Below are 18,410 nucleotides of genomic sequence, written 5' to 3'. Positions count from 1 at the left end.
AGGCGCCTCCCCTCGCTGGGCCTCGGTCTCCCCCTCTGTTACACGAGGGGCCGGGATGATCCCCAAGCACTGGGCCCGGAGAGCGGGGGCTCGGAGGGAAGAGGCGGGGGGCCTCGTTTTCCCAGGCTGGTTCAGTGGGATCCCCCACCTCGCACTGAGAAGTTGGGGGGGACAATCGGGAACATGGGCCTGTCTCCCCCCCCCCAGGCTCTCTCGAGGGGCGGGGGAGCTAATCAGGGCTTGTCATCTGCGCTGTGAGGTCTTGGTTAAGGAGATTTAGGGCCGGGATCAATAGGAAATTTAAAAATCGATGCAGCGCGCGGGGGGAAATCGATGGCGTTTAATCGCCTTGCCAATTCCCAGTCAAAACAATTAGCCGCGCGGAGTGTAGAACACGGCCAGACACCGCGGGCCGTCAATACTGCTGTAAGTGACGGCAGCTGGGGGGAGCGGGGGGGCCGGGGATTCCCCAGCTCTCGGTCTTCCAGCCCAAGCCCCTTGGGTCCTCAAGGAGGGGAAACTGAGGCCCAGAGAGGCAGAGCTTTCCCTAAAGTCACACAGCAAGGCACGAACCGCGAAATGTCACGACAGACAACTCTCAAACGGAGAAGAGCAGGGCTGGCGGGGGCTTGGAACGGGGGGTGCCACCCCGCGGGGAGCCTGGGGAACCTCAGGGACGACGGAGGGAATACAGAAAGGCACGGAGCCATGGACCACAGGAGCAAGAACCGGGCAGGGCCTTAGAATGGGGGACGTCAGGGCTGGGAGGGGGCTTAGAACAGGGGATGTCAGGGCTGGGAGGGGCCTTAGAGCAGGGGGTGTCAGGGCTGGGAGGGGGCTTAGAATGGGGGACGTCAGGGCTGGGAGGGGCCTTAGAGCAGGGGGTGTCAGGGCTGGGAGGGGGCTTAGAATGGGGGATGTCAGGGCTGGGAGGGGGCTTAGAACAGGGGGTGTCAGAGCTGGGAGGGGCCTTAGAGTGGGGAACGTCAGGGCTGGGAGGGGGCTTAGAACAGGGGATGTCAGGGCTGGGAGGGGCCTTAGAGCAGGGAGACATCAGGGCTGGGAGGGGGCTTAGAGCAGGGGGTCAGCATGTGGAATGCCAAAGCCATGGAGCCGGTTGGGTCCAGCCCATCATTTTCAGAGGGTGAAGCAGTCCCAGAAGGCACAAGGACGGCTCAGGGCCGGGCGCCCCCTGAGAATGTCCCAGCGCAACATGGTGGCTCCGGCTCCATTCCATGCCCACGGACAAGGGGCCTGTTCTGTGGCCGGTGGGAGGTGACAGGGTAGAAATACGGGGCCCAGGAGTGAGACTTTCGGGGCCAGAGGGAGCACAGCCAGGAAGGGACCTGCTGGTCCCTCCCCAAGGTGAGGGCAGGGCCTGCTGGTTCTCGGGAGGGCGAGGGCAGGGCCTGCTGGTTCTCGGGAGGGCGAGGGCAGGGCCCGGGGCCGCCTCTCCCCCAGCGCGTTCTCTCCTGCCCGGGGGCCGGCAGAGGTTGGCTCCTGGTTCCGGTCCAGCTTCCGGCTCACTGTGTGGCTGACCCAGCCCCCCCTTCTCTGGGCCTGAGTGTTTGCCCCCGGCCCACCACCCGACCCATCTGGACTGTGACACTGCCAGGCTCGGGCAGGGCTGGGGGGGAAGGACAGGGCCGAGCCCCCGCGGGGGGGAGGGGTCCGGGGCAAGGGGAGGAGGGGGCCCCGGCTAAGGAGACAGCCCGGAGCTGCCCGAGCAGGCAGGGAGAGGCGGGAGGCAGGGAGGGCGGGCAGAGCGGAGGACGAGACGAAAGGGGAATTGATCTGACAAGCTCCTAATCGGATGGTCAATAACCCTGACCCTCCCACTTAACCTATCGATAAGCAGGCTCAGGAAGGAGCCCGCAGCCAGGCTGCAGAGGGAGGCTCCGCTGCACGGGCTGAGCCGGGGAGGTCCCGGCCCTCACTTCTGGAGGTCCTCCCCCTGCCCTTCAAGGTCCGGCTCCTCCAGGAGTCCTCCCCAGCCCGCGGGCCCCTCGCCCGCTCCCCTGCCCTGGGGGGCCCATGGCTGAGACACGGAAGGTCCAGGCTCTGTCTAACTGAGCTCCCCGGCTCCGGGGCCTGAGCAACAGGCAGGGGGGGTAGGGGGGCCGCGGGGACCGCACACACGTGGGGCAAACAGGGGGCGCACTTCCGCGCGTGGCCCCACACTTGCCCCCAAGCGTGGGTGCTCCTGCAAGTTCCCTCGTGGACGCACCAGAAGCTTGGTGGTCGTCAGGTCTTCTGTCACTGTGGCTCCTATGTGGTCACTCCCACGTGCAGAACGTCCCTGGGAATGACATAGGCTCACCTCTGTGTGACTGGGCCTGGGCCTGGGTCAAGGTCTGGGTCTGGGCCGGGGTCTGGGCTGGGGTCTGGGCCTGGGTCTGGGCTTGGGCCGGGGCTGGGGTCTGGGCCGGGGTCTGGGCTGGGGTCTGGGTCTGGGTCTGGGCCGGGGCCGGGGTCTGGGCCGGGGTCTGGGCTGGGGTCTGGGCCGGGGTCTGGGCCGGGGTCTGGGCTTGGGCCAGGGCTGGGATCTGGGCCTGGGTCTGGGCTGGGGCCGGGGTCTGGGCCTGGGTCTGGGCCGGGGCCAGGGCCAGGGCTGGGGTCTGGGCTTGGGCCAGGGCTGGGATCTGGGCCTGGGTCTGGGCCGGGGCCGGGGTCTGGGCTGGGGTCTGGGCTGGGGTCTGGGCTGGGGTCTGGGCTGGGGTCTGGGCCGGGGTCTGGGCCGGGGTCTGGGCTGGGGTCTGGGCCTGGGTCTGGGCCTGGGTCTGGGCTGGGGTCTGGGCCGGGGCCGGGGTCTGGGCCGGGGTCTGGGCCCAGGTCCGCCATGCTCTATCACACACGGGCCTTTCCATGAGCAGGGAGCGCTCATTGGGCCATTGTGCACAGGTCTGCCCACGCCATTCCAGAGGAGGGAGGGGGAGTGCTGTGAGGGGAGAGTGTATGAGTGCGTGTCTGTGTCTTTGTGTGTGTCTGTCTGTGTGTCCCTGTGTTCCTGTGTCTGTCTGTCTATCCCTGAGTGTCTATCTGTCCCTGTATCTGTCTGCCTCTGTCCCTTGTCTATCTGTCTCTGTATCTGTCGGCCTATCCCTGTCTGTCTGTCTCTCTGTGTGTCTGTCTGCCCCTGTCTGTTTGTCCTGTGTCTATCTGCCTCTGTCTGTCCCTTGTCTGTCTGTCTGTCTCTGTATCTGTCTGTCTATCCCTGTCTGTCTGTCCCTGTGTGTGTGTGTGTCTGTCTGCCTGTCTGTCTGTCTCTGTGTGTGTGTCTGCCCCTGCTGTCCCTGTATGTGTGTCTGTCTGTGTCTGTCTGTCTCTGTGTCTGTCTGCCTGTCTGTCTGTCTCTGTGTCTGTCCCTTGTCTGTCTGTCTGTCTGTCTCTGTATCTGTCTGTCTATCCCTGTCTGTCTGTCCCTGTGTGTGTGTGTGTGTGTCTGTCTGTCTCTGTGTGTGTGTCTGCCCCTGCTGTCCCTGTATGTGTGTCTGTCTGTCTGTGTCTGTCTGTCTGTCTCTGTGTCTGTCTGCTTGGCTGTCCCTTGTCTGTTTGTCTGTCTCTGAGTCTATCGGTCTATCCCTGTGTGTCCCTAAGTGTCTGTCTGTCTGTCCCTCTCTGTCTGTCCCGTGCCCCCCGCTGCTCCCCCCTCGCCCGGCCTCCCCCACGTGTGTACGTGTGCGCCTGTGTGCGCGTGTCGCAGCGGGCAGGGCGGGTGTCAGCCGCTCTCCTGTGTCACGGGGTTAATTTCTCCACAGCCGGGCAGCTTGGGCCCTGAGGGGAGCAGTGGGGGAAGGGCAGCCCCTGTGGACTCTCTGATAAATATGTATTCTGGGCTGGCAGGCGGCAGAGGTCATGGGGGAAGGAGGAGGGGGGAGGGGGCTGCAGGCCGGGGGGAGTCACCCGCCGTCCCTGCCCGCAGACCCTGCGTGGCCCTTCTGGGGGGAACACAAAGCAAGTCCCTCCATTTCCCTGCCCTTGATAGAAGCCCCCCCCACTCCAGCCATAAAGGAAGACTTTGCAACGGCCCGGAGGCTGGGATGCCCAAAAGATTGTAGACAGACGGAGCCACTCAGAGACCCCCGAACAATGCAGGGGCACGAGGCGGAGAGCTCGGGAGTCCCCTGGAAATCCATGGAAACAGCCTGAAAAGTGACAGACGAGTGGAAAAGTATGGGGGTCCCCCAAAATACACAGAAACAAAGACTCGGGTACCCTAAAATTTGGAGAGGCTCCCGGGAGATAGAAAAACACCCCCAAAGTCAAGGAGACCCCCTGAAAGTCACATCAACCCCCCCAAAGACAAAGAGACTTCTGAAAATCACAACACCCCAAAACCAAGGAGACCCCTGAAATTCACATCAACCCCCTCAAAGCCAAAGAGGCCCCTGAAAGTCACAGCAGCACCCCAAAGCCAAAGAGGCCTATGAAAGTCACAGCAGCACCCCAAAGCCAAAAAGGCCCCTGAAAGTCACAGCAGCACCCCAAAGCCAAAGAGACCCCTGAAAGTCACATCAACACCCGAAAGCCAAAGAGGCCCCTGAAAGTCACATCAACACCCGAAAGCCAAGGAGACCCATGAAAGTCACAGCAACATCCAAAAAAGTCACAGGAACCGCCTAAATATGCAGAGCTGATGGACAGATAAGGAGACACGATAATAGCCAGGCAGCCCCCCAAAAGACCTGGAGCCGCCTTTAAAACCAGAAGCATCATGGAAGGCTCTGAGGACCCACAACCCCCTGCCAAAGCTGTAGGTTCACACCGAGAGCCAGGGACTCACCCAGACCCCAAAGGATGCGGGGCCCACGTGTAAAGGCACGGCACATGCTAAGGGCTCCGGAGACGCGGGGAGATCCAGGCAGAAAGGGCCCCAGAAACAAGACGGCTCCCCACCGGACTGCCCTCCATCCCTTCAGAGACAGAGGCCCGTGGTGGACAGGCGGCCAGGCAGCCCTCTGAACGCGCTCCCCCCTCCCCCCAGGCACCGATGGCGACGGCCGCACAAAGGCTCTGCCTCCCAGACTCCAGATGTGCCGACGTCTGCAGGCCCCGAGCCAGGCCCAGACGCGCTAAAATCTGGGGGACCGTGGGACGGCCGCCCCCGCACGGAGAGGCTCCCGGCCACGCGCCCGGACGCACGGGTCCTACACAGGGATGTCGCCGTACCTGACTCCTGCGGAGGGACGTAACCCCCCCCCAGGCAGACCCACTGAAGGCCCCAGGCGTGGGGCTGGACCCGGTTCTGACACAATGCAACAGACACAACCATCCTGGGCACATGCAGAGATTTCAGCCAAATCCCCCCACGCAGAGGGCCTGCCTCCCCCTTCCCCTTCCCCCGCTGCAGCTGTCCACCCCTCCTGCCCCCAGGGAAGAAGGAGGGCTGGTTCTGCCCACCTTGGGGCAGACCTATCGCAGCCGGCACCCTTAGCTCTGAGCCCAGCTCACCCTATCTCAGGACACGCCAGGGGTGACTTCTCAGGTGCTAGTGAGAGAATCTAGGGGGCACCTCCAGGCCTTTGGGGTTAGGCCGGACTACGTGGGGTTTGTGGGTATGATTGTGACCTGGGTCTGCGGATCCCTGAGGATGGCACGAAACCCGAGAGAATGTGTGTGTGTGTGTGTGTGTGTGTGTACATATATATAAAATACACATACACATGTGAGTGTGAACATGTACTCCTTTCTTCGGGCACGGGACACTGAGGGGCCTGGTACACCAGAGTGGTCTGTGCTTTGTATCTGGGGGCACACGTATGTGAGTGTGTGTGTGTGTGTGTGTACATATATATATATAATACACATACACATGTGAGTGTGAACATGTACTCCTTTCTTCGGGCACGGGACACTGAGGGGCCTGGTACACCAGAGTGGTCTGTGCTTTGTGTCTGGGGGCACACGTATGTGAGTTTGTGTGTGTGTGTGTGTGTGTGTACATATATATATAATACACATACACATGTGAGTGTGAACATGTACTCCTTTCTCGGGCACGGGACGCTGCTGGGCCTGGATTTCCCCCGACTGCTTATGGGGAGAGAATGTCCCTATGGCTGGGGGAAGCCTCCTGGGTTCCACACTTCCCTCTGGAGGAGACCGGTTCTAGGTCCGGGCTCCTCCATCGGATCTCTGCCATACACTACGAGAAGCCTACCTGGGAGAGAAAGCATTGGCTTTGGGGGAGATCCTCGGACCCAGGCCAGCCAGAACTTGTCTCTATTATGGCCAGCAAGCCGAGCCAGCCTGAAGTTTAGATTGTTTTTATATTTTCAAATATAATAAAACTTTATTTACAAATGTTTAAAAAAAAATTTAGGCCGCACAAAACCAGACGGCAGGCCCAATCTGCCCTTACTTTGCTGACCCCTGTTCTAAGGGTTCTGGCACCCGGGGGGCTGGTGGGCCATTCCTTCCTTTGTGTGTGCAGCTCTGTTTAAACAGAAGACTTACATCTATGACAGTGATTATCAGATCAAGAGCTGGAAGGGTCCTTAGAACATAGAACAACCGAACAAAAGAGCTGGGATGTTTCTCGGAACATATACCAGAAATGGAAAGGATCAGAGAATCATAGATTTTAGAAGAGGCCTTAGATATGATCTGTACAGTTTCCTCATTTGAGGAAGTAGGAGTTAGGGGAAAGACCTAGGTGGGGAAGGGACATGCCCTTCCTGAAGAACGCCCTATCCTGTCCCATTCTAACCATTATACCACACTGTCTCTCAGAAGGATCTTAGAGATCGTCTAGTCCAAGCCGCTCATTGAACAAAAACAGAAAATTAGGCCTTACGAGAAAAAAAAGGATTTTTCCAAAGATATTACTTTGAGTCCCACTGACTCCAAACCCAAAGGCACATGAAAGCCAGAGGTTTAAAATGGCCGGCCGTCAGGGTAAAGGGAAACTTAGAAACCATCACACATGGTCCCCTTGTTTCACAGGAAAAAGACCCAAGGCTCAGAAGGGGCAGGACCTTGCCTAAGATCACACAGCGAGTTAGGGCTATTAAGGAAGACCCAAGCCTTCCACACTCTTCCATACTGGATAGCACAGGATGTTGGGGAGTTGAAAGGGACCTTAAAGATGATCTAATCAGAATCCCTTATATTACAAATAATGAAACTGATGGTAAGGTCGGTGTGGGAAATTGCCCGCAATAAGACACAAGGTCAGCTCCCTGGTCTCGATCCCCCATTGGCTCCACGATGCCGCCTCCACTGGTTACAGACTCCAGAATGTCTCTCTTCATCATCAAGGCTAGTCCACGCTCTTCCTCCTGGCACCCGGGGCCTCCTTGGCCCATTGCAGCTAACTCCCAATTCCCGAATTTTCCAGACCCAGCTCTACCCCAAGTACCTTTCTCTCTCTCAATTGACCGGATGTCCTAACGGCCATAGGCCTGGGGCAACTTGATGGAGGACTTTCTGTCTGGTAGGACTGCTGAATGAGCACGCCAGGACCCCAGCCTACTCTCACTGAGAGACCCAGAGCCACGCCAACCTGAATCATTCTAAGGACTCCTACTTGGATGTACGGATCTATACATCCGGGGAGGGGAGGAGGGGCACTTCTGACCCGTTCCCTCACCCACAGGTAGAACGAGGGTCCTCCTATGACTGATTAGTGTCAGGAGGCAAGAGACAGGGATAAAAAAAGAGATCCTGGGACCACGCAGAAATTAGGGAGACAAGGAGGAATGGATGGCCTTTGAACCTGGTCCCCGAACCGGCCTCCCTTAGACTCTCAGAGGGCCACATGCCCCGGAGAGACAAAGGCAAGAAGACTCATCCTTTCTGCCCAAGCCTCGACGACTCTGGGATCCAGACCTAATCGGGCAGCAGTGGAAAGCCATTCCAAAGGCCTGAGTCTGGGGTTCCGTGCCAGGCCCACTGCTGATAGACCAGAACAGGGAGAGGCGACCACTCTTGGTGAGTGCCCTGGGGAGGACACCTCCAGGCCTGGCCCAGGATGCCTTGGGCCTTGAAGGAAGAGGAAATAAGGACCCTCTCTGGCCAGCTCTCACTCCTTTCCCTCCCATCCAGCCTGAGGTTGCCTACCAGTTGGTCCCTCATCTTTGGACCTCAGCCATCTCTCTTTAAGCAGCAGAGGAGTTGGACCAAATGATTTTGGAGATGCCTTCCAGCACTAATTAAATCCTGGGATTCTGTAACCACGTGGACCTGGGATACCACTGAAGGAGGCTGTCCCTTGGCGGGCAGAGGAGCCAACACAACGGAGCTGGTAATGGGTGGCCTTGGGCAGCCAGTTGGCCGGCTAGGGGGGAGCGACAGCTCCTGGTGAGGGGAAAAGACAAGGAGACCCTCGATCATTCTGGCCCTCGCTGGCCTTGAGACTGCTAGAATAGCCACGAGGTCTTGGACAAGTGCTTTCTTCCATTTGTACAATAGGAAGAAAAGCTCTTGCCACTGGCCCCAGGCCACGCCAAGAATTAGAGTAGATGGCGCAGGGTGGTAGGGCCTTGGGAAAGAGCCAGGCAAAGAAGGTGGCTTCACAGAGCCCGGAGAAGAGACCTGAAGCAGGGCCTGCAGAATCAATGATTCCTAACCACTTCACACCTAGATGTCATAGAATTCTAGAACATCAAATCTGGAAGGGCCTTTAGAATGCAGAATATGATAACTGGGAGGGAGGGACACAGAATTTAGAATGTCAGGGCTGGGAGGGAACTTAGACCAAGAAATGTCAGGGCTGGTAGGGGACCTAGAACAGGGGATGTAAGAGATAGAAAAGCCTTTATAACAGGGGGTGTCAGAACTGGGAGGGTCCTTAAAACAGGGGATGTCAGGGCTGGTAGGGGACCTAGAACAGGGGATGTAAGTGATAGAAAAGCCCTTAGAACAGGGGGTGTCAGGGCTGGTAGGGGACCTAGAACAGGGGATGTAAGAGATAGAAAAGCCCTTAGAACAGGGGGTGTCAGAACTGGGAGGACCCTTAGAACAGGGGATGTAAGAGATAGAAAAATCCTTAGAACAGGGGATGTCAGGGCTGGTAGGGGACCTAGAACAGGGGATGTAAGAGATAGAAAAGCCCTTAGAACAGGGGGTGTCAGAACTGGGAGGGCCCTTAGAACAGGGGATGTCAGGGCTGGTAGGGGACCTAGAACAGGGGATGTAAGAGATAGAAAAGCCCTTAGAACAGGGGGTGTCAGAACTGGGAAGACCCTTAGAACAGGAAATGTCAGGGCTGGTAGGGGACCTAGAACAAGGGATATAAGAGATAGAAAAGCCCTTAGAACAGGGGGTGTCAGAACTGGGAGGACCCTTAGAACAGGGGATATAAGAGATAGAAAAATCCTTAGAACAGAGGATGTCAAAGGTGGGAGGGGACCTAGAACAGGGGATATAAGAGATAGAAAAACCCTTAGAATAGGGAGTGTCAGAACTGGGAGGGCCCTTAGAACAGGGGGTGTCGAGGGCTGGTAGGGGACCTAGAACAGGGGATGTAAGAGATAGAAAAGCCCTTAGAATAGGGGATGTCATAGCTGGGGGGGAACAGAACAGGGGGTGTCAGAACTGGGAGGGAGCTTAGACCAGTGAATGTCAGGACTGGGAAGGAGCTTAGAAGAGGGGATGTCAGAACTAGAAAACTTGAGCAGTAAGGGATTGATGGAAGGTCACATAGGAATTAAGTCCCAGAGCCCTAACTAGGGCAAAAAGGTCCCGCATCTTGGGGATGCAGGGAAGGGAGGGCCAACTCTTCATGTGCCGACTTAGAACAAGACTTCCCCTCTTCCACAAAGGCTGCCTGGGCCCAGAAGCACATCCACATGTGTCTCTACCCAGAAGCACAGAGGCCATTCTAAAGGCCCGTCAGGCCTATTACGCCAGCTGGGCGGAGAACCGGCCCTTGGTCCCTGCCCGCGCCGGGCCCAGAATCCGGCTCACAACTCTCCCCTGCGAAGGCCGAGGCAAAGCTCCGACTCCCACAGCCGCCCCCTCCCCGCCCCCACAGGTACAAGCTCAGCCCCTGCACTCCCAGGCCTTCCACCGGACTCTCCGAGCCCGGCCCCCACGGGGCCCCAGTCACCGCCTGTGGAGGGGCCGGGATCGTGGGCTGGCCTGCACAGGCGCTGGCCCCAGACATCAGCCCCCCCCACCTCCCGCAGCTGGCTTTTTCCAAATTAGCCCCTGCCCTCTGCCCCCCCAGCCGAGCTCACTTTCCATCAGGCCTATTAGCATACCTGTCTGCCCTGCGTCTGAATCCACAGCCCCTTGTTCTCCCGGGGAGGAGCCCCTATGTTGTGAGCCCCTCTTGGTGGCTCCCTCTCTTCCCCACGCCCCCAAATCCAGAACCACGGCTGCCAGGGGACGACAAGCTGGCCGGTGTGTGAGTCTCAGTGGGTCCCAAATCCCGAGGCCTTTCCCCTGGGGACCCCTCATTTCCTCAGGGCCAGACCAGGACTTTGAATGAGGGTCACAGACCTCCCGGTTGGCCCCCAGATGGGGGGAGGACTTTATTTGTCTGAAACCCCTCAGTAATTCGCCCACCTGCTCCATAATTCTAAATGGATCTCAGCAAATTTGCATCTGAGGGTCCCCTCTGCCCTCTTCCCCCATGGCCCAGAGCACCTTTGGAATGGGAATGAGTAAATTCCGGGCCCTTCTTATCCCCACAGCCCGAGTTCGTGCCCATCCACACATCCACGCCCCGCTCTGTGACCCGCGTTCTCCTGGGCCTCCTGGCTTCAGCCCAGGGAGGGACGGGCGTACTTCCCTATGCTCCTTCTGGCTAGCTTGGTCTCTCGCTGGGGAGCAGCTGAATTCCCATAAACATCAGCCCAAGGCCCCCGGGAAAGGATGCGGGCAAGTGGTCCTTAGCCAAAGGAGCGGGGCTCTGGGGCCGAGCTCTCTTGCCCAAGGCCCAGGGAGGCAACAGTCCAAGGGGCAAGCGTGACAACACCTGGGGCACATCCGGAGAAGGGCCAGGGCGATGTCGTGGGCCTTGTCTATCAATCACTCTCCTGAGACGGTTCAAGTGGGAGTGGGAGTGAGGAAACGGGAGAAAGAAGAGAGGAACAGAGTGAGAGGAGATAGGAAGAAAGAAGAGACCCCCGTGGAGGGGGGAGAGGGAAGAAAAGAAAGAAAGAATAGAGAGACAGAGAGAAGGAGAGACAGAAACAGAAAGAAAAAGAGAGAGAGACAGAGAGAGACAAAGAGCGAGACAGAGAGAAAGAGAGACAGAGAGGGGGGGCAGAGTGAGAGGGGATAGGAAGAATGAAGAGACAACCACAGAGGGGAGAGAGGGAAGAAAAGAAAGAAAAAAAAAAGAGATAGAGAGGGAGAGACAGGAAAAAAGAGAGAGACAGAAACAGCGAGACAGAGAGAGGGACAGAGACAGAGAGAGAGAAAGGGATAGAGTGAGAGGAGACAGGAAGAATGAAGAGACCAACCACAGAGAGGGGAGAGGGAAGAAAAGAAAGAAAGAAAAGAGAGACAGAGAAAAATGAGAGAAACAGAAACAGAGAGAGAGAGAGAGACAGAAAGAGAGGGACAGAGTGAGAAGAGATAAGAAGAATGAAGGGACCAACCATAGAGGGGGAGAGGGAAGAAAAGAAAGAAAAAAAAAGAGACAGAGAGGGAGAGACAGGAAAAAAGAGAGAGACAGAAACAGCGAGACAGAGAGAGGGACAGAGACAGAGAGAGAGAAAGGGATAGAGTGAGAGGAGACAGGAAGAATGAAGAGACCAACCACAGAGAGGGGAGAGGGAAGAAAAAAAAGAAAGAAAAGAGAGACAGAGAAAAATGAGAGAAACAGAAACAGAGAGAGAGAGAGAGACAGAAAGAGAGGGACAGAGTGAGAAGAGATAAGAAGAATGAAGGGACCAACCATAGAGGGGGAGAGGGAAGAAAAGAAAGAAAAAAAAAGAGACAGAGAGGGAGAGACAGGAAAAAAGAGAGAGACAGAAACAGCGAGACAGAGAGAGGGACAGAGACAGAGAGAGAGAAAGGGATAGAGTGAGAGGAGACAGGAAGAATGAAGAGACCAACCACAGAGAGGGGAGAGGGAAGAAAAAAAAGAAAGAAAAGAGAGACAGAGAAAAATGAGAGAAACAGAAACAGAGAGAGAGAGAGAGACAGAAAGAGAGGGACAGAGTGAGAAGAGATAAGAAGAATGAAGGGACCAACCATAGAGGGGGAGAGGGAAGAAAAGAAAGAAAAAAAAAGAGAGACAGAGACAGAGAGAGGGAGACAGAGAGAAAAAGAGAGAAACAGAAACAGAGAGAAAGAGAAAAGAGAGTGAGACAGAGAGAGATGGGATAGAGAGGAACAGAGTGAGAGGAGATAAGAAGAATGAAGAGATCAACCATAGTGGGGGGAGAGGAAAGAAAGAAAGAAAGAAAAGAGAGACAGAGACACAGACACAGAGAGGGAGAGAGAGAGAGACAGAGAGAAAAAGAGAGACAGATGGAGAGAAAGACAGAGACAGAGAGACAGAGATAGAAAAAGAGCAATAGAGACAGAGGGACAGAGAGAGAGAGAGAGAGAGAGAGAGAGAGAGAGAGAGAGAGAGAGAGAAGAATAGAGACAGAAAGGGACAGAGTGAGAGGAGATAGGAAGAGTGAAGAGACCAATCATGGAGGGGGGAATAAAGAAAGAAAAAAAGAAAAGAGAGACAGAGAGAGGGGGAGAGAGACAGAGAGAGAAAGGAAGAGAAAGACAGACAGAAAAAGAGAGAAAGAGAAGGGGAGAGAGAGGGGAGAGGAGGGGAGAGAGAGAGAGCAAGAGAAAGAGAGAGGGACAGAGAGACAGAGGCAGAGAGAGAGAAGAGAGAAGAGAGAGGAGAAAGAGACTGAGATACCAAGAGAAAAAAAGACAGGGGAGAAACAAGGAAAGAGGAGAGACAGAGAGACACATAGAAAGAGAAAAGAGGCAGAGACAGAGACAGAAAAAGAGGGAGAGAGAGAGAGAGAGAGAGAGAGAGAGAGAGAGAGGAGAGAGAGAGAGAGAGAGAGAAGAGGAAATTGCAGTGATTAGAGGTGGTGGGAACTGTAAGAAAAAAGGGGAGAAGAAAGGGGTGCTAATGAAAAGAGGGTGACACAAAGACGGGCTGAGGAGGGAAAATCTCAAGGCAGCGGAGGGAGAGACCCGTCGGGAAGGGATGTGGCAGGGCCCTGGCCAGGCTCATCAAGAACTTTTCACTTCTCCCTCCGGACAAAGGGACTCCCCCCTAGCTCTCCCTCCCCTTCCCGCAGCCCGCTCCCCACCTCCGCTCATTAACCCCCTATTTTCTCCACACCTACCACCACTCTCCTTCCTGTTCCCTCCATCTCGTTCTTTCCAGTCCCCACCCCCTCCTTTCCTTCACCAGCAAACACCCCTAAAAGGGCTTCCCGGCGTGATCCCGATAATACCCGGGGCACACACATCTCTGCACACTCGTGGCCCGATGCCCCAGATGAGGAGACCAGGCTCCCTCCCCAAGACCCTGGGAACATCCCTTCACAGCCGGAGCCCTTGTGCTCTGGAAACTCCTTGGCACAGACACACACACACACATCCCACCTGGGCACTGGCACCCTCGCCCAGATCCCCCTCACACCCTCGGCCACACAAATGCCCCTCCCGCCTCCACCCACTAGTAGCTCCTTCCTAACACTAACCCCTCCTTCGCACACCTTGTGAGCCCTCCCCACCAAACAACCTGCATATACACACGCCCAACCCCCACCGCCCCTGATACTTTCATCCATCCTTGCACTCAGGTAAAAGGGGGGGAAGTCCTACACAAACCCCCTCATCAGTACTCCAGTTAAGTAGAAATCACCCCCCCACACACACACACAAATGCTTTGGTACCTCTTTAAAAGGACAGCACCCCCCCACACACAGCCCACACACACACACACACACACACCACACACACGGAATATCTAGGAGGGGGGAAACAGCCCCCTCCATATCCTCTGACATTATCATTAAAAAAAAAAATCAGTCACCCCCCAACAGTCCAATTCGATTTCAAAAACATTTATTAAGTGCCTACTAAGTACAAAGCACCCAAGAAGGAAATAGCCTCCCAAATGTTCAATGCCTTCCTCGATACTGAGAAAACCCCTCACCAAAAAATAACCAGACCCCCACATACCCAGCACCGGACCCCCTGAATAACCCTACACAGGAGACAATCCCCATACAACCCAAGTCTCTCCCCAACCCCATTCTCCCTTTTATGTCTCCTTCCTCTCTGTTTCCTTCTTCTTAGACAGGGATTTTTTAAAATAAAGATTTAAAAACCTACCCCCCCCCCCACCAACTCCCCTGTTAGGAGGCGGGGGTCTAGGAGAGGGACTAAGGGAGGACAGAGACCCTTGTTTCTTTATTCTCTAGTCAAGCTCTGGGGTTTTATTGAGTCCAGACTGGGCATCCCTGGCCCCCTCCCTTTCCTCTGCCTTGGGGAGCTAGTCTCCCCACTACATAGCCACTCTCCTTCCTCCCTCTTTTCTCTTTTCCTGCCCCCTCTTCCTGCTGTTTTAGAGCACCCCTCCACCGCCTCCCCTTTCCCATCCCCCTTTTCTCTCTTCCTCTCTCGCTCTTTCTCCATCTCCCCCTTTCTTTCCCTCCCTCCTTTTCTCCTTCTCCCTTCCCCCTTTTTTCTCCCACCCTCCCCCTTTCCCCTTCCCTCCCTCCCTCTATTTCTCCATCATCCCTTCTTTTTTAGACCTTCCTCTCTTTCTCCAGCCTCCCTCCCCCCCCAGCTCTCTCTCCCCTTGCTGTTTTCTCTCCGAGCACCCCTCACTCTTTTTTCTCCTGTGTTTCCTCTCCCTCTCCATCCCCCCTTCCTTGTCTGCTCTCCCGGTCTCTCCAGCTCGGTCAGCCTCGGCTCTCGCCCCATCCTTCCCCGCTCTCCCGCTGTCCCCACTCTCCTTTTCTCTCCAGATGCACCCCTTCCTCCCCTCCTTTGCCTTCCAGCCCCCGTCTGCATCACTCCCTCTCTCCTTCGGTCTCCCTCTTTCTTTCTGTTCCTCCTCCCAGCCCCCCTGTTTCCCGACCATCTCTGCCTCTCACCGTCTCCATCCTTCCCTTCTTCCCATCCTCTCTTTCCCCCCTTCTTGCTCTCCCCTTTTCCCCTCTCTCTCCCTTCTCCGAATTCCTTCCTTCTTCCCCTACTTCTCTGCCTTTTCCCCCTTTGCCTAATTCGCCCCCTTTTCCGATTCTCCCTCCTTCTCTCTCCCTTCTCCCCCTAATTTTCGCCCGTCTCCCTTATTTCTCCCTCCTCGCTGCCGATCCTCCCTTCTTCTCTCGGCCTTCTTCCGATTAAACCGTTTCTGCCCCCCATTTATCCCCCTGGCCCCCCCATTCTCCCGCTTCTCCCCCAAGTCTGCTCCCCCTTTCTCCCCCTAATGCTCTCGCTGCTCCCCCAATTCTGCCCCCTTGCTCGGTGCCCCCGCCCCGGCCTCGGAGGCCCGGGGCAGGGGCTGCCCCCCGTTTCCCCCCGCGCCCCCAAAAGCGGCGCCCCGGCGAGGCGGAGAAGCGGGGCTGGGCTGGGTGTGGGGGGGGAGAAGCCGGAGCGAGGCGCCTCCGCCGGCTCCCGGCTCAGCTCTCCAGCCACGGGGGCCGCGCGGCTGCATTAAGCCCGCTTTGCAATCAATAAAGCGCGGGGCAGATTATGCAAAGCGCGGATATTAATATGCAAAGTTTTAAAGATTTTTAAATGGAGCTGGGGGGGGGAGGCGCACGGGCAGGGGCGGCGAGGGGGAGCGGGAGGAGGAGGAGGAGGAGGAGGAGGCGGAGGAGAGTGGGGGGGTGGGGGGGACCAGGCAGCAAGGGGAGGGCGCGCCTCACCTCTAGCTCCATCGGTAGGCGCCGCTGTCTCCGCCATGCGCGTCAGCTGCCCGGCTCAGAGGGGCTGGCTGAGCCGCCGCCGCCGGCCCCCCGCTCCCGCTCCCGCTCGCTGCCTGCGCTCCTTGGGCTGCTCCCGCCTCTGCCGCTGCTGCTGCTGCTGCGCCCGCCCGCCCGCCCTCGCTCCTCCTCGCCCGGCCCCGCTTGGCGGCGGCGCGAGCCCAGGCGCGCGCCATCCCGGGCTCTCCCCCACCTTGTCCCCATGGCAACCCCGAGCCCAAGGATGCTCAGGGAGGGAGAAGGAGGAGGCGGGAGGAGGGGGGCGGACGGGCGGGGGGAGCTCCGGGCTGGGAGCGGGAGGGAGGGGGAGCGCCGCGCGCCCCCTGCAGGCTGGAGAGGGGAGGGCCGGAGGGGAATGGACGGGTTCAGGCCCCGCTAGGTGTGTGAAAGGGGGAGGAGGAGGGAGAAGTAGGTGGGCGCGGTGGAGCCCCCGGGAGGCAAGTGGAGGGCAGGCTGATGAACCCCCAGCGGGTTGTTGGGGAGGAAGCGTGGAAGGGGGCGCCAATGGACCATAGGGGAGAGAACCGGACCTCGGGAAGCAGCAGTGAATAGAAAGGGGCAGGTGGAAACCCCGGGAGACAGGGCGCTGCACCCCTGAAGCGGGAGGGGATGGGGGAGAGAGTGAGGAAGGGGGAGCAGGTGAGGGTAGATGGAAGCCCCAGGGAGGCAGGGGGAGGGGGAGAGGCAAGTGCAAGCCCCTGGGAGGCAGGGAGAAGGCAGGGCGCTGCACCCCCCAAGGCAGGAGGGGGGAGAGTGAGGATAGACCAAGGATGGAGTGAAGTGGAGGGGGGAGTGGAGGAGGCAGGTGGACGGGAGGGCCCAGGTGGGAGCTCCAACGAGGCAGGGGGAGGACAGGGCGCCGCACCCCCAGAAGATGGGGGGGCGGAGTGAGGAGGAAGCAAGGATGGAGTGAAAAGTAGAGGAGGCAGGTGGCGGGAGGGGGCAGCCGACAGGAGGGGGCAGATGGAAGGCCAGGAAAGCAGGGAGAGGGGAGAGCGCGGCACCCCCTGCAGGCAATTTTGGGGAAGTGCGGAAGAACCAAGGATGGAGTGGAAAGCGGCGGGAGGGGAGAGGAAGCAGGAGGGGGAGAGGCCGCGGACCGCAGAGCAGGTGGAGACACCCGGGAGGCAGGTGGAGGGCGGGAAAGGGCAGAGAGGGCGCTGACGGACCCCGGCTGAGAGAGTCGGGCACCCGGCGAGGCGAGAAGACAGAGGGGCAGCTGGTGGCGAAGGCCCCGTGCCCCCTGCAGGGCACGCGAGGAAGTGCACAGGGACCAAGAGGGGCGGGGAGGGAGGCAGGAGAGGAAGCAGGTAGAGCAGAGAGGGCGGGCGGGCGTTGCGAGGCCGGTGCAGGACCCACCGAGGAAAGGCGAAGCGAGCAGGGATGGGTGGGGAAGAGAGAGACTCGGGGGGCAGAGAGAGGGACGGGCCGGGGGAGCCCCGGGGAGGCGGGCGGAGGAGAGGAGCTGCACCCCCTCGGGACCGGAGCAGGGGGAGCGGATAAAGACCACGGATGGAGTGAAGGGGGAGCAGGTGGAGGGGACCGAGCGACATCCGCTACTGGCTAGAGTGGGAACTTCAGCGGGGGAGACAGCCGGGAGGAGGGGGCAGGTGGAGGGGGCCGCTGCGCCCCCTGCAGGCCAGAGCGGGGAGGTGAAGAGGGGCGGGGGACCGGGGAGGCCCAAGGAGAGGAGGCGGGCGGAGGGAAGAGCGCACTCCCTCAGTCTGACCCAAAGAGCCGAGGGGCGGGGACGCAGGAGCGGGCGGGGCAGGTGGGCCTGAGCGGGTCCGAGGGATGGAACAAGGAGACCCTCAGAGGACGGCGTCGGGCTGAGAGGAGCAGGGAGAGGGGAGGCAGGACGAGGGGGGGAGGGGGGCGTACAGCCTCCCCGGCCCGAAGGGGTCGCAGTGAAGGCAGGGGGCGCCGGAGCAGCGGGCACAGCTCTTGGAGCGCGGGGGCTCCATGGGTGACAGGTGACAAGGAAGCTGCAAACTGAGATCCCTTCCCCTTCCCCAACTTCATTTATCACGTAGGAAGAACACTTCATTTACACATTTTACACGCAGGATAAACTGAGGCTGGGAGAGTGACTAGTATAAGATCTCCATTCTCCTACTGCACCTCCATTTTTAACTCCTCCCTTTCCCACCCACCTCAGGCTTGAGAGCCCCCGCCCCCCCTCTGTCTCCCAAGCCCAGCCCCCAGTCCCATCTTTGATAGCCAGCGTCCTTCCCACCTTCCAAGAGCCACCCCCGAGAAGCTGCTCTCTAAGTGACGGCCAGACTCGTTGCCCAGGGAGCAAGCGGCAGAGCTCCTGCCTCAGACTTTCCCCCCACAGTCGTGGAAGAAGCCTGGACACAAGCGGAGGTCCCTTGGCCAGATGGGAGGCACCCAACAGGTGGGAGAACCCGAGTTCCTGCATAGATTTGGGTAGAATCCCAGTTCCCGCAGGCTCAGAGCAGCAAATGACCGAGCCTGGGCTTATGCACGGCGGGAACCGGAACATTTGGAGGCAGGATCCTGAAGGGGATCAGAGGCGAGAGAGA

General features: G+C 58.3%; 1 protein-coding gene across 5 annotated transcripts in view; it reads right to left on the bottom strand.

Annotated features, from left to right (window-relative positions):
* POU2F2 (POU class 2 homeobox 2) overlaps positions 1–15,930 on the bottom strand; it is a 69,682-nt gene extending 53,752 nt beyond the window's left edge. Inside the window, exon 1 of one of the 5 annotated variants that reach the window (XM_051989513.1) lies at positions 15,808–15,930. In XM_051989513.1, coding sequence (XP_051845473.1) covers positions 15,808–15,844 — 37 coding nt within the window. In that variant the 5' untranslated portion in view covers positions 15,845–15,930. The remainder of the gene's footprint in view (positions 1–15,807) is intronic. The other 4 variants (XM_051989517.1, XM_051989516.1, XM_051989518.1 and 1 more) reach the window with 4 other exon arrangements.
* Positions 15,931–18,410: the final 2,480 nt, after the last annotated feature.

Source organism: Antechinus flavipes, chromosome 3 (genome assembly GCF_016432865.1).
Source record: "Antechinus flavipes isolate AdamAnt ecotype Samford, QLD, Australia chromosome 3, AdamAnt_v2, whole genome shotgun sequence".
In the NCBI taxonomy this organism is placed as follows: Eukaryota; Metazoa; Chordata; class Mammalia; order Dasyuromorphia; family Dasyuridae; genus Antechinus; species Antechinus flavipes.
The sequence above is the reverse complement of the archived record's forward strand: the minus strand, read 5'-3'. Positions and strand labels throughout refer to the sequence as shown.